The following is a 22,427-nucleotide window of genomic DNA, read 5'->3' as shown; positions in this document are numbered from 1 at the left end:
TGCAGGTATAGAGGGGTCTGTGTGGGTGTAAAGGTGGGGGTATAGAGGGGTCCGTGTGGGTGTAAAGGTGCAGGTATAGAGGGGTCCATGTGGGTGTAAAGGTGCAGGTATAGAGGGGTCTGTGTGGGTGTAAAGGTGGGGGGTATAGAGGGGTCCGTGTGGGTGTAAAGGTGCAGGTATAGAGGGGTCTGCGTGGGTATAAAGGTGCAGGTATAGAGGGGTCTGTGTGGGTATAAAGGTGGGGGGTATAGAGGGGTCCGTGTGGGTGTAAAGGTGCAGGTATAGAGGGGTCTGCGTGGGTATAAAGGTGCAGGTATAGAGGGGTCCGTGTGGGTGTAAAGGTGCAGGTATAGAGGGGTCTGCGTGGGTATAAAGGTGCAGGTATAGAGGGGTCTGTGTGGGTATAAAGGTGCGGGTATAGAGGGGTCTGTGTGGGTGTAAAGGTGCGGGTATAGAGGGGTCCGTGTGGGTGTAAAGGTGCGGGTATAGAGGGATCTAAGTGGGTATAAAGGTGCGGGTATAGAGGGATCTGTGTGGGTATAAAGGTGCAGGTATAGAGGGGTCCGTGTGGGTGTAAAGGTGCAGGTATAGAGGGGTCCTTGTGGGTATAAAGGTGCAGGTATAGAGGGGTCTGTGTGGGTATAAAGGTGCGGGTATAGAGGGGTCTGTGTGGGTGTAAAGGTGCGGGTATAGAGGGGTCCGTGTGGGTGTAAAGGTGCAGGTATAGAGGGGTCTAAGTGGGTGTAAAGGTGCAGGTATAGAGGGGTCCTTGTGGGTATAAAGGTGCAGGTATAGAGGGGTCCGTGTGGGTGTAAAGGTGCAGGTATAGAGGGGTCCGTGTGGGTATAAAGGTGCAGTTATAGAGGGGTCTGTGTGGGTATAAAGGTGCAGGTATAGAGGGGTCTATGTGGGTATAAAGGTGCAGGTATAGAGGGGTCTGTGTGGGTATAAAGGTGGGGGGTATAGAGGGGTCTGTGTGGGTATAAAGGTGGGGGTATAGAGGGGTCTGTGTGGGTATAAAGGTGCGGGTATAGAGGGGTCTGTGTGGGTGTAAAGGTGCAGGTATAGAGGGGTCCGTGTGGGTGTAAAGGTGGGGGGTATAGAGGGGTCTATGTGGGTATAAAGGTGGGGGTATAGAGGGGTCTGTGTGCGTATAAAGGTGCAGGTATAGAGGGGTCTATGTGGGTATAAAGGTGCAGTTATAGAGGGGTCTGTGTGGGTGTAAAGGTGCAGGTATAGAGGGGTCTATGTGGGTATAAAGGTGCAGTTATAGAGGGGTCTGTGTGGGTATAAAGGTGCAGGTATAGAGGGGTCTGTGTGGGTATAAAGGTGGGGGGTATAGAGGGGTCCGTGTGGGTGTAAAGGTGCAGGTATAGAGGGGTCCGTGTGGGTGTAAAGGTGCAGGTATAGAGGGGTCCGTGTGGGTGTAAAGGTGCAGGTATAGAGGGGTCCTTGTGGGTATAAAGGTGCAGGTATAGAGGGGTCTAAGTGGGTGTAAAGGTGCAGGTATAGAGGGGTCCTTGTGGGTATAAAGGTGCAGGTATAGAGGGGTCCGTGTGGGTGTAAAGGTGCAGGTATAGAGGGGTCCGTGTGGGTGTAAAGGTGCAGGTATAGAGGGGTCCGTGTGGGTGTAAAGGTGCAGGTATAGAGGGGTCCGTGTGGGTGTAAAGGTGCAGGTATAGAGGGGTCCGTGTGGGTGTAAAGGTGCAGGTATAGAGGGGTCCTTGTGGGTGTAAAGGTGCAGGTATAGAGGGGTCCGTGTGGGTGTAAAGGTGCAGGTATAGAGGGGTCCGTGTGGGTGTAAAGGTGCAGGTATAGAGGGGTCCGTGTGGGTGTAAAGGTGCAGGTATAGAGGGGTCCGTGTGGGTGTAAAGGTGCAGGTATAGAGGGGTCCGTGTGGGTGTAAAGGTGCAGGTATAGAGGGGTCTATGTGGGTACAGGAGGATGATGCTGCCAGATTCTTCCTCAGTTCCTTCTTCGCTTCAATACTCTAAACCACAATGTCCTCTACAGCTGCTGCCACCGTTTCTAAGGCCCCAGTCTCCCCTCCCCCCCCCCCCCCCACGCGCCCCGGTGACCTCTGCCTATATTGAGACCTATACCATGAAGCGACGTATGAACCTGGGAGCACAGTCTGTGGATCTTATTTGCTGATTTTGACTCTTTACACAATGTATCTTTCCTGGGTGTTACCTACAGACCTGTACCCCGCAGCTGGGAATGGCAGTACAGGTTAGTACCAAGTGTCCAGGCTCCTGAGCAGGGGCAGCCGCGGCCTCTTTACATCACAACAGAGAACCTTGTGTAGAGGCACATTGTGCGCTCCCTTCATCATCATCAGGGGATATAGAGGATTGGCTGAGCTATGTGCGCACCGTATTAAGCATTCCTCCAGAAGACCAGGAAGAATTCCCATCTCTTTGAATCCCGTCATCTTCTCTTATTTGGTGTCATCCCACCACTAGGGGTCCCCATACCTACTTGGACACTAACCAGTCCTGCAGCATTAGGCTTGTCCAAGAGTCATGGACAATAGAAGACCCATGAATAAGGCTGCATGAGCAGACACACCAATCACCTCTCACGACCACAAGGGAGGGACACGCCCCCTTTCACCACACACCAATCATCTCCCCCCCCCCCCCCCCCATCAATCCCCTCCCACCACAAGGGAGGGACATGCCCCCTCCCACCACCATAAGGGAGGGGACACGCCTCCCCACCAAACACCTTCCACCACCACAAGGGAGGGACATGCCCCCTCCCACCAATCACCTCCCACCAGCACAAGGGAGGGACACGCCCCCTCCCACCACCAACCCATGGGGGGGGGGGACACCAATCACCTCCCACCACCACACAGAGGGATGTGCCCGCTCCCACCACACACCAATCACCTCCCACAACCACAAAGGAGGGACACACCCCATCCCATCAATCACCTCCCACCAACACAAGGGAGGGACATGCCCCCTCCCACCACCACAAGGGGGGACACCCCCCACACACACCAATCACCTCCCACCACCACACAGAGGGATGGTCCCCCTCCCACCACACACCAATCACCTCCCACCAGAGGGACACACCCTTCCCACCAATCACTTCCCACCAGAGGGACACGCCCCCTCCCACCACCACACGTGGGGACACCCCCTACACACAACAATCACCTCCCACCACCACACAGAGGGATGTGCACCCTCCCACCACACACCTCCCACCAGAGGGACACACCCCCTCCCACCACACACCAATCACCTCCCACCAGAGGGACACGCCCCCTCCCACCACACACCAATCACCTCCCACTCCCCCCCTTCCCTGAGAGGATTTCTGACACTATTATAAATATCCCTCTTCATTACCTCACAAAGACAGAACAATTAGATGTATATGGTCAGGAGGAGGGACTGAGGAACATATACAGGGTTGTTTGTGGGGGGGTGGGGCTTACTCTCAGACCCCTCAGCCCGTCTGCCCCCTCCATGGACGGTATAAATGAGGACGCCATATTCCATAGACAATTCTCATTATTTTATGTGCACTTTGCCCCGTTTACAGACGCGCCGGTCCGGTGACCGATCCTGTGTCATACACTCACATAGCACAAAGGGAACTGAATACACACACAATGGTGTGGTCCCTGCCACGCTGAAACTCCATCTGCCACGCCCTCCGGTCTGGGACACAACACGGACATTGTGCTTCACTAGATACAGACAACTGTGGGGACAAAGTCTTTACAGTCAGGACAGAAGACTGGGAGCGAGCGCAACGCACGGCGCCCTCCTGTGGAGAATGAGGTATAATCCCTGGTAAGGCTTCAGATACCACCCTGGATCCAGCACCTCGGCCCCGCCCCTTCCGATACCATTTAGTGTCTTATTCAATAAAGTTCATACTAAAAAAAAACATGATGGAAAGTTCAGAAGACGCCAGATCTACGGCTCAATCCTTCAAGGGCAGCGAGTGAGAGACGCCCCATAACTGGAGACAGCGTTGTCCTCACCTGGAAGAGAGACGCGCAGTGTGTCAACCACCATCACGCATGAGGTAAAACAAAGCAAATCATAAAGACCCCTCCCCATGACACCTACCTGATAAAGACCCCTCCCCCATGACACCTACCTGATAAAGACCCCTCCCCATGACACCTACCTGATGAAAACCCCTCCCCTATGATGCATACCCTATGAAGGCCCCTCCCCCATGCTGTCAGTTGTCTCCTTGATAAAGCCACATTTAGTGACGAAACATGTTGGGGTGTGACAGTGATATTTTTTAATCAGCAACCCTAGTGTGTCTCCACCATAATACCCTACAATGTTACCACCCAATAACAGATGCGGGGCACAGCAGGTGACATGAGGAGAGAGATCACTCTTGGAATTAGACATACAATGGGGTGGTGATTTTAAACATTTATTCTCACCTATTATTTGAACAAAATAGAGAATTAGTTAACCCTGCCGGGTTAAATTGTTGTTTTTGTCCAGATTATCCCTACAAATGTGCTATAGGCCTTTTTTCGGTAGTAGATGTCTTGAGGAGGCACTTACCTGATGACCATTCCTCCTTCATGATGCCTACAACGTGATGACCTCTCCCACATTATGATCCCGCCCTTGTGACACCTATCTCCTGATGTTTACCTCTTGACAACCCCTCCTTCATATTATCCCTTCCTTTGTGACACATACCTCATGACGGTCCCTTCCCCATGATGCCTACCTTATGACGGCCCCTCCCCCATGAGGCCTTTCTGATGATGACTCCTCCCCCATGAGGCCTTTCCGATTATGACCCCTCCCCCGTGATGCCTACCTTATGATGACCCCTCCCCCATGAGGCCTTTCTGATGATGACCCCTCCCCCATGAGGCCTTTCTGATGATGATCCCTCCCCCATGAGGCCTTTCTGATGATGACCCCTCCCCCGTGATTGCAGCGATTATTTGCCCCCCATAACGTTGTCTTCTCCAGTTTCAGCAAAGATAAATATATGATGAAATGTTCCAGAAGTTTCCAATTTACCTCCTACATCATTCTTCCTGCTGGCTGTCACATGATAACAACTTGTCATGGCCACATGACTGACACAAAGGGGCGGTGCTAATCACAGTCACCACTGTTACATCACATGACCAGGACAAGCACTACACACTGAGCCCCAACAAAGGGGAGGAGCCTGGTGAGCATGCAGGAATCATGGGAAACTCCTTAATATTTGCCACGATTGTTCTAGGGACAGGTAACATCTGGAGGGTTTGGGGGCTGATGAAGATATACGGCCATAACGGGGATACTTACTGGGTGGGCTCTAGGATTTGTGGACATTTTCGTATATGACGTCGCTGATCCGGAACTGCTGCCTTTTCTTCTTCCACATTAACTGAACACAATGATGGAGGAAGACGAACTGTTCCTAAAAAAGAGATATAGATGAGGCTAGAACCCGAACCTAATGGGGCGAAGACGACAGAGGCGCATAATTCATGGTCCCACTCATTACGTTACTCTATAACAACACGCAATAAACATCAACAATGCAGGGAGAAAAAGTAAGTGAACCCTTGTGTTAATGAATTATCCAGGAGGTGAGGAGCGGAGTGCAATCAGAAAACATTTCAATAGGTATGAATGCAGAAATCCAAGGTAGGGAGCGACCGATATCCATTTTGTAAGGCCAATACTGATACCGATAATCTGTGGGCTTTCAGGCCGATAACTTATACTGATATTCCGGTATAAGTTATCGGCTATTTCTCAACCCCCCCCCCCGGCCCGCGGCCGCTTTAAATCAATGATCTGCAGCGGCTTTTGCTGGGCCATAGACCGCTGCCGCTTCTCTCCCCCTGCCTGTCCGGGGGTCCTCCCAACCACCGCCGCTGCACCACCACCCCCGCACTGCACCGCACCCCCCCACCAGTGCTGGGGCGGGGCATCATCGGATTATCGGCAAGGTAATTGCCGATACTGACAACGTCCAAAATTGTGAATATCAGCTGATTATATCAGCCAAACCAATAATTGGTCGACCCCTAATCCAAGGAACTCCAGTGGGTTCACTTAAATAGGCGCTGTCAGATACAAAAACTTTGTAAAGCATGTATAACCAATAGGTTTTGCAATTGCTTTCATTAGAACATTTTCAGTATTTCATACAACTGCCCCCCCTGCTTGCTTGGACACATACTAGTCCTGCTGTGTCCATGAGTCATGGACACACTTCCTTGATTGACAGCTGTGAGTGCAGGGCTCAGAGCTGGAGGAAAGATCCTCCCACTGTCATCTTGTGTCCCGCTACTGTCAGTGAGGACAAGCTGGGAGTAGTAGTTTTGCTAATGCTAGGAGAGGTGTGAGCAGACAGCATACTGAGGGAGGGGGTGGAGACCTGCACAGTGAGGCCACACCCCCTCCCTTTGAGAGGAATTCAGACTAGTGAGCTAAATTAAAAGTGTAATAAAAAAATAAATAAAAAGGTGCGGACACATAAAATTAGATGTATATGGTCAGGATTAGGTACTGAGTGATAGATCCAACAAAAAAACTTCTTTTTTAATATGACGGGTATGCTTTAATTTTTGCCCCTGCATTGTGGATGTTTACTCATGTACAGATATGAAAGAAACAACTGTCTGGTTTTGCCCATAGTGACCAATCACAGCTCAGATTTCATATCTTAACGAGCTCTTGTAAAAGGAAAGCAGAGCTGTGATTGGTTGTCATGAGTAAAACCAGATACTTGTGGGATGAGGCTGATTGATAAATCTGGGCCACAGTAAGGGTGGTTTCACACCACGTTTTGTACTTACGGTTCCCATATATGGCTGGCAGGAGGGGGGGCGGGGCTTAATCGCGGCGCCCGCACCCAGCCGTATAGGGGAACCGTATTTAATGTATGTCTATGAGCCGACCGGAGTGAACCGCAGCCTCCGGTTGGCTGCGTTTTCGTCCGTATGCGGTTTCCCGACCGTAGGCAGTTGCAGTTTTTTGTTGATGGGTTGCATGCTTTGTTGCGGGGTAGCGGGTTGTATGTGGGTGGGTCGCCGTTACCTGTGTGGGGCGCAGCGGAGGGATCTGGGGGGCAGGTGGCTCCGGGGGTGGCGCTGGGTGTGGCTTCTGGGGGTGGCGCGGGGGTTCAGCAGGTGGGGACTCCCCCGGTGGTAGCGGCTTCGGGGTCCAGTGGGGGGGGTTTGTTTGGCGGATGCGGCTTGGGGGGAGGTTTATGTGTGTTTTGAGGGCCCCTTAGGCGCACACCTCAGGGCCGAGGTGAGGGAAAAAATTTGGAAGCGGGAGTACGTGGATATTTTTTCGCTACTCCCGCTCGAAAAATTTAACCTGGATAGGGTGCGTCCGGATGAGTCGAAGCGGGTGGAGGAGGAGGAGGAGGAGCGTCGGCGGTATCGGCTGATACCGCGGACGTTCTCAAATTGGCTTCAGGCCTTCGCAATTTTGGCCAGTGTGGTGGGGGAAAAGTCGCCGGAGCATTGCTCCGGTCTCTTTTGTTATATGGATGCGGTGGGGGAAGCGTACAGGGTGTACGGGGGTTCGGCGTGGCTTCGGTACGACTAACAATTTCGGCAGCGTATGGCGGTGCGTCCTGACCTGCGGTGGGACCATAAAGATATTGGGCTGTGGATGCGGCTTATGGCTGCTCCGCGCGGGGGGGGGGGGTTTCTTGCAGTCCTTTCGGGATGGCGCATGGGGGGCTGGTTCTGGGTCTGGGCGGTTGGCGGGGGCCGGTAAAGGAGTGTGTTGGCAATTCAAGGAAGGGAATTGCAAGTTCGTCGCGGAGTGCCGATTTAAACACAAATGTTCGGGCTGCGGCGTGGGAGGACACGGGCTGTCGCGCTGTTTCCGGCGGGGAAAAGGGAAACTGGGAGAGGTTGACACGAAGAGGGGCGACCCCGGTGCAGGTGGGAAGGATGGCACCTTTCCTCGCCAGGTACCCAAATAGGGTTGCGGCGGAATTTTTGCGGGCTGGGTTTACGGAGGGTTTTTGGGGTCGGGGAATGGGGCAGTTCGGAATCTGGTTTCGGCGTTGGCCCGCGCGGAGTTAGTTGAGGAAAAGTTGTTAAAGGAGGTGTCGTTGGGTAGGATGGCTGGAACGTTTGAGTCGCCTCCGTTAATGGGCTTGCGGGTCTCCCCATTGGGTTTGGTCCCTAAGAAAGAACCCAAAAAGTTTCGCCTTATTCATCACCTCTCCCATCCGGTTGGGGGTCGGTGAATGACGGCATTGACCCGGCGCTTTGCGCTGTGTCTTACACCTCGTTTGATGCGGCGCTGGTGTGGGTTCGGAAGTACGGCAGGGGGGCATTGTTGGCTAAGACGGATATTGAGGCTGCGTTTCGTCTTTTGCCGGTACACCCGGACAGCTTTGCGTTGTTGGGGTGCTGTTTGGGGGGTCGGTTTTTTGTGGATTTGTGTTTACCTATGGGCTGCACTGTTTCCTGTGCGTTTTTCGAGCAGTTTAGTTCCTTTTTGGAGTGGGTGGTGCGGAGTGAGTTTGGAGTCGGTTCTACATTACCTGGACGACTTCCTGTTTTTGGGCCCGGCTGGGTCTAGGGTATGTGCGATTTTGCTGCGGGAAATGGAGCGGGTGTCGGGTTGGTTTGGCGTCCCGTTGGCGCCTGAAAAGACGGAAGGCCCGTCCACGTCGGTAAAATTTTTGGGCATAGTGATCGACACTGTGGCCATGGAGTGTCGGCTGCCCGAGGATAAGCTGGGAGAACTGAGGGAGGCGGTGGGGAGGGCATGTCGGGTTCGCAAGTTGCAACTGCGGGAGGTCCAATCTTTGTTGGGCCGTCTCAATTTTGCGTGCCGGATCATGCCTATGGGGCGTGTTTTTTGCAGGCGTCTCGCTGCCGCTACGGCGGGTGTCTCGCGGCCTAACCACTGTGCGGCTGTCGGCTGGGTTGCGGGCGGACCTGGGGGTGTGGCAGGAATTTTTGAGTCGGTATAATGGCCGTTCGGTGGTGATGAGGAAGCCGGTGTCGAGTGTGGATTTGGACTTGTATACCGATGCAGCAGGGGGCTGCGGGTTTGGGGCTTTTCTTCAGGGTCAGTGGTGCGTGGGGCAATGGCCGGGTGAGTGGCAGAAGGCGGGGTTGACTAAAATTCTTGCATTCCTGGAGCTGTTCCCGATTGTGGTGGCGGTGTTTGTGTGGGGTGAGATGTTTCGCAATTGGAAGGTGTGTTTCCATTGTGATAACATGGGGGTGGTCTTGGCCATTAACAACCAGACAGCGAGTTCTCCGCCCGTGGTTACGTTGCTGCGGCATTTGGTGTTGAGGGTGTTGGAACTTAATTCACAGGTGGTGGCGTTGCATGTACCGGGGGTGGATAATGCGGTGGCTGACGCTCTCTCTAGTCTACAGTGGGACCGTTTCCGGGAATTGGCGCCGGAGGCCGAGGTGACCGGCCTTCCGTGTCCGGAATGGCTGTGGCGTCTGGTTTAGAGGTGGTGCTTGCTTTGGTCGGCCGCTCTGTGTGCCAGGCCACTTGGTCGTCTTATCGGCGCTGGTGGTCAGACTGGGAGAAGCTGGTGGGGCAGTTGTCAATTGCGGGCGCCCCCGCAGAATGGGAGGCGGCCTTGTTGTTTTATGTTGGTAGAGCATTTTGTGAAGGGGTGTCTCCGGCGGGAATTGGTCGACGAATGTCGGCCTTGGCATTTTGGTTTAAAGTTCGGGGTTTGCCGGATGTTTCTAAGTCGTTTTTGGTGCAACAGGCATTGAGGGGGTTTCGCAAAGGGGCGGTGTCCAGGGATGTGAGGCTCCCAGTGACTTTTCCGCTTTTGTGTCAGTTGGGGGTGGCATTGGGGGAGATATGTTTTTCGGATTATGAGTGTCGCTTGTTTTGGCTGGCGTTTGCATTGGCGTTTTTTGGGGCGTTTCGTATTTCGGAACTGGTGGCGCCTAGTAAGCGGCGTGTTGGGGGTTTACTTTTTCCGATGTTAGTCTGGCTGATGGGGTGTTGCGATTGTTTTTTGCGCCGTTCTAAAACGGATCAGGTGGGTCGTGGGGCGACTGTGTTTGGCGGCTTTGCGGGGCTCGGATATGTGTCCGTTTTTTTGTTATGCCGCATTTTTGGAAGTTCGGATAGGGGTTGTGGGTCCTCTTTTGGTACATGCGGACGGGGGTTTCTTGTCGCGTTTTCAATTTGTTGGGGTTTTTCGGAAATGTTTGGAGATGGTGGGTTGCGGTGCGAGGGAGTATAGCTCTCATTCATTCCGCATCGGGGCGGCCACCGAGGCGTCTCGGTGGGGCTTGGGGCCTGACGTCATTCGGCGGATCGGGAGGTGGGAGTCGGAGAGGTTTCAACTGTATGTCCGTCCTCATTTGGTGTGAGTGCTGTGTGTTTTGGGAGTGCGGTTGGTAGTTTGTTCTTGTTGCTTTTGTTTTTCAGGTGACGGCCCGGGACTGATTTGGATTGTCGGCCACTCATATGTGGTGAGGGGTGGGGTGAGGGCCGGTGTTCGCCCAGCGGGCCGGCAGTTGGGCTTGGAGAGTTCGGCAGGACAGGTGCATTGGTTGGGAAAGGGGGGAATGAGGTGGGCGGAGCTGTTGGCCAGGGTTCAGTTCTTTGTCCATTTAGATAGGGCCCCCGATGTCCTGGTTATACACCTGGGAGGGAATGATTTGGGTGTGCGGAGATCGCGCGATCTGATCAGGGACATCAAGCTGGACTTGCTCAGGTTGTGGTCGTCCTTTCCTGGCCTGATTATTGTGTGGTCCGAGATGGTGGCTAGGCGCGAGTGGAGGCAGGCTCGTTCGGTGGTGGCCTTAAATAGGGCTCGGATTAAGGTTAATAAAGTTGTTAGCAAATTCGTGGCCCGGAATGGGGGACTGGTGGTGCGCCATCGGGAATTGGAGGGGGGCCCTTTGGAGTTCTTGGCGGAGGATGGCGTCCACCTCAATGTTTTGGGAATGGATCTATGGATTTTGGAGATTCGGGAGGTAGTGGAAAGAGCCCTTAGTTTGTGGAGGAACGGTGACTAGTGAGGTGTCACTTGTCGCCGTTGTGGCGGTGGCAGGAGAGAGACCTGGAGGTACAAGTGGATGGCATGGAGGTGATGGGATACAGTGTGGAGGTGGGCTGGGAGCGGTTCCCAGCCCGATGGAGAAATTCTTCAAGGGGACATGGGTCCCAGGATGGTCGGGGGGCCTCACAAAACGGTGCTCCTGTGCAGGTGCTCACGGCTAGGAGTAAGGGAGGCCCCATTCTAGTTTAGGCTCGGTAACAGTGCCTTCAGGTCCTCCTCCTCCTGTTTTAGGGACATGTTAACTTATGTTAAATTATGTTTAAGGCTGTTTATACAATGTTTATGTATGATGTTCATACTATAGTTGCATTACAATGTTTTAATTGTGTTATTTAATAAAGGGGCTGCTGTGGCCTTGTTACCACCAACATTGTGTCTGTCGTGTTTAAGGTAAGGGGTTTTATGGGGACAATGGGGTTGGTGGGTTACAGCAGCTATAATATCCCCTAGTCATGATTAATCAGGGCCAATGTAACTAAAGTAATAACATCAGATCACAGAAATGCAGGAAATGTAAAAGGGTTCACTTACTTTTTCTAGCAGCGGCAGTAGACATACATTGTACACACCCACCTCTGTCTGCACCATAGACATCCTGTATGAGCGCAGTTCTCCCACGAGGCCCAGAACATCCACAAACTCGTGGTCCCGTATGTGCTGCATGAGGCGATCCAGAGCTATAAATGTTCCTGTCCGGCCAACACCGGCGCTACAACACAACAGGGGGTGAAAGGGTCAGATGCCCGCGCTTTACACTGCAGCTCTGCTCCTTCTGACTGGCTGCTGAGGAGAAGCACAAACTCTGCCAGAAGTGATTAATGCCGCACAAAGCCTGTGTTCACCTGGGCGAACAAATGTGCGCAATGTCCGTACGGAAAACAGGTGCGGACACTCCACACATTCGACTGGCGCTAGGACCACTCGGAAATGCGCCACCTCATAGACTTGACCATACTTTCTGTGGGCGCCAGAATCTGAATTTCTGAAATTCTGCTTTGTCAACATAGTCATTGACTCAAAGGGAGTGGCCTCACCAAGGGGGGAGGAGTCTGAAGAATGAAAATTTAATTGTGAGTCTTTCTGATAAAAGTTTTTACTGTTTACTCTGGGCTCTTGATGGGGACTGTGATACCTAAGGGGGTGGCGTCAGTGATGCCTAAGGGGGTGGCGTCAGTGATGCCTAAGGGGGTGGGGGTCAGTGATGCCTAAGGGGGTGGCGGTCAGTGATGCCTAAGGGGGTGGCGTCAGTGATGCCTAAGGGGGTGGCGTCAGTGATGCCTAAGGGGGTGGCGGTCAGTGATGCCTAAGGGGGTGGCGGTCAGTGATGCCTAAGGGGGTGGGGGTCAGTGATGCCTAAGGGGGTGGGGGTCAGTGATGCCTAAGGGGGTGGGGGTCAGTGATGCCTAAGGGGGTGGGGGTCAGTGATGCCTAAGGGGGTGGGGGTCAGTGATGCCTAAGGGGGTGGGGGTCAGTGATGCCTAAGGGGGTGGGGGTCAGTGATGCCTAAGGGGGTGGGGGTCAGTGATGCCTAAGGGGGTGGGGGTCAGTGATGCCTAAGGGGGTGGGGGTCAGTGATGCCTAAGGGGGTGGGGGTCAGTGATGCCTAAGGGGGTGGGGGTCAGTGATGCCTAAGGGGGTGGGGGTCAGTGATGCCTAAGGGGGTGGGGGTCAGTGATGCCTAAGGGGGTGGCGTCAGTGATGCCTAAGGGGGTGGCGTCAGTGATGCCTAAGGGGGTGGCGTCAGTGATGCCTAAGGGGGGTGGCGTCAGTGATGCCTAAGGGGGTGGGGGTCAGTGATGCCTAAGGGGGTGGGGGTCAGTGATGCCTAAGGGGGTGGGGGTCAGTGATGCCTAAGGGGGTGGGGGTCAGTGATGCCTAAGGGGGTGGGGGTCAGTGATGCCTAAGGGGGTGGGGGTCAGTGATGCCTAAGGGGGTGGGGGTCAGTGATGCCTAAGGGGGTGGGGGTCAGTGATGCCTAAGGGGGTGGGGGTCAGTGATGCCTAAGGGGGTGGGGGTCAGTGATGCCTAAGGGGGTGGGGGTCAGTGATGCCTAAGGGGGTGGGGGTCAGTGATGCCTAAGGGGGTGGGGGTCAGTGATGCCTAAGGGGGTAAGGGTCAGTGATGCCTAAGGGGGTAAGGGTCAGTGATGCCTAAGGGGGTGGGGGTCAGTGATGCCTAAGGGGGTGGGGGTCAGTGATGCCTAAGGGGGTAAGGGTCAGTGATGCCTAAGGGGGTGGGGGTCAGTGATGCCTAAGGGGGTGGGGGTCAGTGATGCCTAAGGGGGTGGGGGTCAGTGATGCCTAAGGGGGTGGGGGTCAGTGATGCCTAAGGGGGTGGGGGTCAGTGATGCCTAAGGGGGTGGGGGTCAGTGATGCCTAAGGGGGTGGGGGTCAGTGATGCCTAAGGGGGTGGGGGTCAGTGATGCCTAAGGGGGTGGGGGTCAGTGATGCCTAAGGGGGTGGGGGTCAGTGATGCCTAAGGGGGTGGGGGTCAGTGATGCCTAAGGGGGTGGGGGTCAGTGATGCCTAAGGGGGTGGGGGTCAGTGATGCCTAAGGGGGTAAGGGTCAGTGATGCCTAAGGGGGTAAGGGTCAGTGATGCCTAAGGGGGTGGGGGTCAGTGATGCCTAAGGGGGTGGGGGTCAGTGATGCCTAAGGGGGTGGGGGTCAGTGATGCCTAAGGGGGTAAGGGTCAGTGATGCCTAAGGGGGTGGGGTCAGTGATGCCTAAGGGGGTGGCGTCAGTGATGCCTAAGGGGGTGGGGGTCAGTGATACCTAAGGGGGTGGCGTCAGTGATAATGGTGGGCGGTACTGCTTACGGTAGGCCCCCAGTCTTTACCTGCAGTGCACAGTTATAGGTCCTTTGGTTTTGGCTGCTTTCTGTCGCACCATGTAGACAAACTGTAGTACACTCTCAGCTGCGCTGGCTGCAGGGACGCCGTGGTCCGGCCATGCGGTGAAGTTGAAATGCATAACATGCTGCGTGTCAGGCGCCTGAATAACAGAAGACACAATGGTCATCACCCGCAACACCCTCACGGACCCAACAACTCTACACCTAATTCTGGGTTACAAAAAAAGGATAAATGTGCAAAAAAGTAACGGTAAGATTTCTGTGTTCTGCTAATTCCCCTGTGCTCCTCCCCCTCACACCCTAACCCTATAGGCCAATCCCTGTGTCATGCTCCTCCCCCTCACACCCTAACCCTATAGGCCAATCCCTGTGTCATGCTCCTCCCCCTCACACCCTAACCCTATAGGCCAATCCCTGTGTCATGCTCCTCCCCCTCACACCCTAACCCTATAGGCCAATCCCAGTGTCATGCTCCTCCCCCTCACACCCTGCACTATATACAATCCCTGTGTCATGCTCCTCCCCCCTCACACCCTGCACTATATACAATCCCAGTGTCATGCTCCTCCCTCTCACACCCTGCACTATATACAATCCCAGTGTCATGCTCCTCCCCCTCACACCCTGCACTATATACAATCCCAGTGTCATGCTCCTCCCCCTCACACCCTGCACTATATACAATCCCAGTGTCATGCTCCTCCCTCTCACACCCTGCACTATATACAATCCCAGTGTCATGCTCCTCCCCCTCACACCCTGCACTATATACAATCCCAGTGTCATGCTCCTCCCCCTCACACCCTGCACTATATACAATCCCAGTGTCATGCTCCTCCCTCTCACACCCTGCACTATATACAATCCCAGTGTCATGCTCCTCCCCCTCACACCCTGCACTATATACAATCCCAGTGCCATGCTCCTCCCCCTCACACCCTGCACTATATACAATCCCTGTGTCATGCTCCTCCCCCTCACACCCTGCACTATATACAATCCCAGTGTCATGCTCCTCCCTCTCACACCCTGCACTATATACAATCCCAGTGTCATGCTCCTCCCCCTCACACCCTGCACTATATACAATCCCAGTGTCATGCTCCTCCCTCTCACACCCTGCACTATATACAATCCCAGTGTCATGCTCCTCCCCCTCACACCCTGCACTATATACAATCCCAGTGTCATGCTCCTCCCCCTCACACCCTGCACTATATACAATCCCAGTGTCATGCTCCTCCCCCTCACACCCTGCACTACATACAATCCCAGTGTCATGCTCCTCCCCCTCACACCCTGCACTACATACAATCCCAGTGTCATGCTCCTCCCCCTCACACCCTGCACTATATACAATCCCAGTGTCATGCTCCTCCCCCTCACACCCTGCACTATATACAATCCCTGTGTCATGCTCCTCCCCCTCACACCCTGCACTATATACAATCCCAGTGTCATGCTCCTCCCCCTCACACCCTGCACTATATACAATCCCAGTGTCATGCTCCTCCCCCTCACACCCTGCACTATATACAATCCCAGTGTCATGCTCCTCCCCCTCACACCCTGCACTATATACAATCCCTGTGTCATGCTCCTCCCCCTCACACCCTAACCCTATAGGCCAATCCCTGTGTCATGCTCCTCCCCCTCACACCCTGCACTATATACAATCCCAGTGTCATGCTCCTCCCCCTCACACCCTGCACTTTACACCATCCCTCTCTTGCTCCTCCCCTGAGGAACAGATGGGTCAGGATAACCATATAAGATTCTTCATTGTAAGTGGTTTCACTGTTATTGTTTTGTCTGTATGTTCAATTGGTCAAATCAAACCTCCACCTATTCCTACTCCCCGCGCCCCATAAAATGCCCTCACTCCACCGGGAAGACCGATTTTGTCTGTCCCCAACAGCTGATCGGAACCGGAATGTAAACTTATTGATTTTTTGTTGTTGCTTGAGACATCCCCCTTACGTATTAGGGTCCCAATAGTCCTGGAGAATGGGTCCCTGCTGGATGAGAAGGTTATTAGGGACACGTAGAGTTCATATTTATTTCTGGACATCATTTTGAGGTCATTGCTGCTTTGAAATGTTTTTGAAGTGATCTAATCTTGGACCCGCGGAAGTATCTATTGGGCACCTTAAAATAAAAAGTTGTGTGTCTATATAAATGTTAAGCGGGTCCTCTACCTGCAGCTCCAGGGCACAGCAATAGGGGAGAGGCTTGTGTGCCGCCAACACCGTCCTACCCGCCACGTCTGCACATCCACCGCATCTCATAAAAACATCCCAGAGAGTCAATTCCTGAGAGTAATGGAGAGGAGACCCGCTCATCTCTCTGGACCTCCAGGAAGAAGAATTGGAGGCCCCACAGATGAGGTGCATTATGGGTACCACTCTAGGGGGGAGATTTATCATTATGTTGTAGGCACAGATCTCCCCCTTTACACTGCTTCTCTAATTTACACTCTTGCTCAAAATTTACAAAAATTGTGCACATCCTTTCATAAATTTTGTGCAAATATAGAAACCCCCGCTCTACCGTGCACTCCTCCTCTACCGCACACTGTACTGTACACTGTAGGGGGAGATTCTCAAAGAATTTTGCGACCACAAGAGCTATGTGCCGCAGTTTACACTGTTCACGTCAGTTTTGTAAAAGTGGGCGTGTCCGCGTATATTGTCTACTTTACATTATATTTTCAAAGGGGTGAGGCTAAGTTTCTACTTGGTGTATTTCCCCCCCAAAAAAAGAAAAGAAAAACGCCAATTCTGCCGCATGGCTGTAAATCAATGAAAAATCACAAGATTATTTTTCCACTTGCCGTTTTTCAGTTTGGCTATTTTTAATCCTTTTGGCATTTTTTCACTTTTTTTTGCGTTTTTCAGCTCCTTGGCTGTTTTGCAAAATTGCAGCATGTTGAGCCACTGGTGTTTTTTTCCCTGAAGTCTATGGGAGTAAAAAAAAAAAGCCAAGAAAAAAGCCATGTGGGTTTTAACTTTGGCGTTTTTTCAGGCGGTTTTTATTCTCTTTTGGACTTTAGCGATCCAAAAAAGTCATGGAGATACCTTTATTAAATAAAATTACGTAGGGTACCATTCAAAAATAATAATAAAAAAGATATAGTAGTGATGGAAAAAATTGTATCTAACAAAATGTATCTTTTCTATAACAAAATGTTAATAGGGATCAATTTATGTGGGCAGGCAGGGGCCTAAAAATGTAGCCGGCGATAATAAAAATGCAGTGTATATGTGTGTTCACTTTTTTTTCTGCATTTTTTAGGTGGTACTACTACTCCCAGCATGGAACACACACTGTCCCATGATGGGAGTAGTAGTACCTGTACTAATTGACAGATCGCCCCGGGTTCCGTTGCGATCCTTCTGTATAATGTATAGATGCGGCAGCCGCTCTTCTATGGTCCCCTGTAGAGATGAGCGAACTTACAGTAAATTTGATTCGTCACAAACTTCTCGGCTCGGCAGTTGATGACTTATCCTGCATAAATTAGTTCAGCTTTCAGGTGCTCTCATGGGCTGGAAAAGGTGGATACAGTCCTAGGAGACTCTTTCTTAGGACTGTATCCACCTTTTCCAGCCAACCGGAGCACCTGAAAGCTGAACTAATTTATGCAGGATAAGTCATCAACTGCCAAGCCGAGAAGTTTGTGACGAATCGAATTTACTGTAAGTTCGCTCATCTCTAGTCCCCTGCACTGATGTATATATACACACCTATTCATATTTCCCTCAGAGAGCTGTGATTGGCCAGATGGTTCCAGCCAATCAAAACTCTGCGGGAAATATGAATAATAGGTATATATACACATCAGTGCAGGGGACCATAGAAGAGCGGCCGCCCGCATCTATACATTATACAGGAGGATCACAGTGGGTGTCAGGAGTGACATCCGCTGTGATCTTTCCTTAACTGCAGGTACTACTACTCCCAACACGGAACAGAGTGTGCTCCATGATGGGAGTAGTAGTTCCTGCAGTCAAGGACAGATCACAGCATGTGTCACTCCTGACATCCGCTGTGATCGTCTTGTCTGTTGCAGAGATGCCGAGCGGCTCTATACAGTGCTCACATCTCTGCTCTGTACTCCGGCCATTGATATGAATAGAACATCACTCATTCACATTTTCCTCTGAGAGCTGTGATTGGCTGCAACCATCCGGCCAATCACCACTCTGGGTGGAAAATATGAATGGCCAGTGATGTGAATAGAACATCACTCAGAGTATAGTGCAAAGATGCGAGCGCTGTATAGAGCCGCTCCACATCTCTGCTATATTATGGACGATCGCATCGGTCTGTTCCATGCTGGGAGTAGTAGTACTACCTAAAAAATTACAAAAAAGAGGAAAAAAAACACACACACAAAAATAATTATAAATTTTGTTATATACATTTTTTTCCAACGAAATTTTATTTTTTATATCACTACTGCATCCTTTTTTTTATTTTTTTTTTGGTACCCAACAAATTTTGGGTACCAAAAAAAAAACAAAAAAAAAAACGCCAAAGGGGCCCAAAATGCAATTTCCACACTAATGCAAAAACGCCAGAAAAAATGCCAGACGCAGGAAATTGCACTGGCGTTTTTTTCAAACCAAAAAACGCAGGACAAAAAACCAAGTAGAAACTTAGCCTGAGAGTCCAGGTTACAGCAAAAATTTCACACCAGCTTTTTGATAGTGTAGAAATCACAGAAATGGTTGTAGTTTTACTGGTTTTTTTTCTTTGTTTTCTTAGGAAAAGGTGTTATTTAATAATTATAAAAAAAAGATTATTATTGAAAATTTTTATTAAAAAAAACAAATATATATATGTTTTATTTTTTTCTTGGTCACTGCACCAGCACTCACAATTAAAGGGGTAGTCCAGTGGTGAAAAACGTATCCCCTATCCTAAGGATAGGGGATAAGTTTTAGATCATGAGGGGTCCGACCTCTGGGGCCCCCCGCAATCTCTCTGTACGGGGGCCAGGCTCTCCAGCCAGATAGTGGGTGTCGACCACCGCACAAAGCGGCGGCAGATACGCCCCCTCAATACATTGCTATGGCAGAGCCGGAGATTGCCGAAGGCAGCGCTCCTGCTCTGTCATAGAGTTGAATTAAGGGGGCGTGTCGGTCGCCGCTTCGTGCGGTGGGGCCCCGTACAGGAGATCGCGGGGGGCCCCCCAGCGGTCGGACCCCCCCACGATCTGCAACTTATCCTTTATCCTTAGGGTAGGGGATAAGTTGTTCCCCACTTGTTCACCACTGGACTACTCCTTTAAGCTCAGAAATGTTTTATTTATACAGTTATGGCTTGTCTGGGCACTATTCACCATGGAATATTTCGTGAGATGTTTCCACCAGAATTTTCTGGGATGTAAAATTTGGCTCAAAAATCCAATATGGCTGCAACCCAAAAAAAAATTTTGGTGCGAAAAAATACAAAAGTGGTGCGAAAATGAATTTTCACATATTTTCAAAGCAGCAAAAGAGACCTTTGAAAACGTGAGGAGAAAACAAGGAGTGAATAATATCACTGGATCAGAAATTACAGGAGTTTTTGAGAATCTCCCCCAGAATGTCTGTTCAGCAAAAGGACATATTTTTTAAACCCAATCTGTCCCCTTACCTCTATATCAGTGTTTACCAACCATAATGCCTCCAAGTGTTGCAAATCTTGGCATGCTGGGAGTTGCAGTTTTGCAAAAGCTGGAGGCACCCTGGTAGCAGAAATGAGTGTACGTGGAGCTACATACCCATGTTGCACACACACCTGATCACAAACTCATCTCTGCTGCATACACACACAATCACACACTCTGCTCTGCTACAAACACCTGATCACAAACTCATCTCTGCTGCATACACACACAATCACACACTCTGCTCTGCTACAAACACCTGATCACAAACACTCAGCTCTGCTGCATATACACACTCACACATATACATAGGGGGAAATTTATCAATGTTGGTGTAGGTAGACGTTTTTTGTAGATTCTTTTGGTTGGTCTAAATTTGGTGCAATTGCACCAAATTTACCATACTTGTTCAGGCCACATGATAAATTTTGTGCAAGGTTCTAAATCTCCACACAGTTCTATTTGTACACCTAAGCTGCACCTCACAGGAAAAGTGGACACAGGGATTTTGTTTAGAGATGAGCGAACTTACAGTAAATTCGATTCGTCACGAACTTCTCTGCTCGGCAGTTGATGACTTATCCTGCATAAATTAGTTCAGCTTTCCGGTGCTCCGGTGGGCTGGAAAAGGTGGATACAGTACTAGGAAAGAGTCTCCTAGGACTGTATCCACCTTTTCCAGCCCATGGGAGCACCTGAAAGCTGAACTAATTTATGCAGGAAAAGTCATCAACTGCCGAGCCGAGAAGTTCGTGACAAATCGAATTTACTGTAAGTTCGCTCATCTCTAATTTTGTTCTATTGCTTTGAGGCTTGAATTTCATTGATGTTTTTTGTCCACCAGCAAAAAAATGCCAGAAAAACTGTCACAGCTTTTTCCTGTGTTTTGTCAGTTTTTCTTGCATTTTTGCTGTTGTGTGGAAACATTCATGTAGGGGTACACAGAAGGCAGTAAAAAAAAATTGCCACAGGGTACAAAAATGAGCGGATCCAGAGCGCCCGGTCCACAGAGTGTAAGGAGTGATGTATAGCATATACAGGGTGCAGAGCATCACTACTTCCCTCCCCCAGCTGTATAGTATACAGGGGTGCATAGTGTACCCATGTATACTATACAGGAGTCCAGCAAGGAAAGAGTTAACCCAGAACTGCTCAGTAACAGCGTGGGTTAAGTCTTTGTGCGTTATCCTGTATATATACAGTTGTCTATAGATGACTGTATGTACAGGATACAGTAGGCAGGCATCAACAATTGAAGGCTCCCTGTTTAGGAACACCCCAGAGGAGAGCGCCAAAAAAGTGCTAACTTTTTTTTGGTTTTTTTCTTTTCATTTCAGATACGTGAATGCGGAGGACAATGTCAGATTCGGTGGATTGAGACGATGACCAGCGGTTTTTTAAATGTCAAAAGGGTAAACGAGAGCTGTGGGGGAGTGTTTTTTAAATATGAAAAAAAAAATTCTATGTGTTGTGTTTTTATAACTGAATTTTCAGGCTTAGTAGTGGAAGCCGTCTTGTAGACAGAATCCATTACCAAGCTGGGGCTTAGCGTTCGCCCCAAAATCAGTTAGCAATAACCCCCAATTATTACCCCGGTACCCACTGCCACAGAGGTTCTGGGAAGAGCTGGTACCAACAGGCCCGAAGCAACAAAAATGCCGCTCCTGGGCCTAGGCGGTAACAGGCTGGCATTATTTAGGCTGGGGAGGGCCGGTAACAATGGGGGAATCACACTTTTTTTTTTTATTTATCTAAAAAAAAAAAGAAAAAACGCATAGGGTTCCCCCTATTTTCATTCTCCCTATTTTCACTATCATTTATATCATAATAGTATATACTTATTTATATATTCTTAATTTTTGCCCCCACCACCACAATTAATTATTGGTTCACTTGTTCACCTTGAGTAAATTCATCATCAATGTATTTTTCAATATTTTTGCACTGAATTGTTTCTGCCAGCTGATCTGGGTTTCCCATTTTGCGTCACATTTTTCCCAGCTCCTTGTTTATTTTGGGTCCTGCTGTGGTACGGGAGCTCCCCGTTTTCTCTCCCCACCGAGCCGGATCTGGCAGCCGTAGTAACAAAACGTAGTATGAATGTCCCTAAATGCCACTATTGCTTAGTTTTTAGGGTTTCCACCAGTTTTCTTCCGTTCTGTGTTGGTTTGCCGTAACAGATTTTACGTGGTTTTACCGTTTTCGTATTGTCTGTACATCCAATGAAGGTTTTTATCTAGTTATCCTGTTTGGAGTTATATATGTTTCTTTACGTAGGATTTTTAATTGTCGCTATGTCAATAAGTGTTCTTTAATACTCACATGTGAAACTCGAAACACCCGCAACGCCCAATCTGGCTGCTCCTCCTCAGACACCATCTCTACCGTGATGTCTCCATAGCTGACCGGCTCTGAAGTAAAGGGCCAGTAATGGTCACACTTTATCTGCAAAATACAAGGCGAGGCATTGGCTGAGGGATCCACCTGGAGGCTTCACCTGTACTATTGCCCCAACGAGAGGGACGTCTCCTGCCAATATGCAGCACACTGGGAATAGAGCGTTGTATGGTAAAGTCTAGTTTGGGGTCTTGTCTGGGGTCTGTCATATTTCTGGGGTCTTGTCTGGGGTCTCATGCGTTTGGAGGTCTTGTCTGGGGTCTAATATTTTGGGGGTCTTGTCTGGGGTCTGTATTAGTTTTGGTGTTCTTGGCTGGGATCTGTATTAGCTTTGGAGGTCTTGTCTGGGGTCTATATTAGTTTTCGGGGTCTTGTCTGGGGTCTATTAGTTTTGGTGGGCTTGTCTGGGGTCTGTATTAGTTTTGGTAGTCTTGTCTGGGATCTTTTAGTTCAGGGGTCTTGTCTGGGATCTGTAT

General features: G+C 50.6%; 1 protein-coding gene across 1 annotated transcript in view; it reads right to left on the bottom strand.

Annotated features, from left to right (window-relative positions):
* Positions 1 to 3,515: 3,515 nt before the first annotated feature.
* Positions 3,516 to 22,427, bottom strand: part of LOC130332045 (receptor-type tyrosine-protein phosphatase O-like) — a gene marked incomplete at its 5' end in the record, with an annotated part of 37,308 nt that continues 18,396 nt past the window's right edge. The window contains 5 exons of the mRNA XM_056553734.1: positions 3,516 to 4,012; positions 5,313 to 5,427; positions 11,620 to 11,755; positions 13,884 to 14,038; positions 21,877 to 21,999. Coding sequence (XP_056409709.1) covers positions 5,323 to 5,427; positions 11,620 to 11,755; positions 13,884 to 14,038; positions 21,877 to 21,999 — 519 coding nt within the window. The remainder of the gene's footprint in view (positions 4,013 to 5,312; positions 5,428 to 11,619; positions 11,756 to 13,883; positions 14,039 to 21,876; positions 22,000 to 22,427) is intronic.

The sequence above is a fragment of the Hyla sarda genome, unplaced genomic scaffold, assembly GCF_029499605.1.
Source record: "Hyla sarda isolate aHylSar1 unplaced genomic scaffold, aHylSar1.hap1 scaffold_367, whole genome shotgun sequence".
Lineage (NCBI taxonomy): Eukaryota > Metazoa > Chordata > Amphibia > Anura > Hylidae > Hyla > Hyla sarda.
Note: the sequence above shows the minus strand (reverse complement) of the source record. Positions and strands in the feature narration are given on the sequence as shown.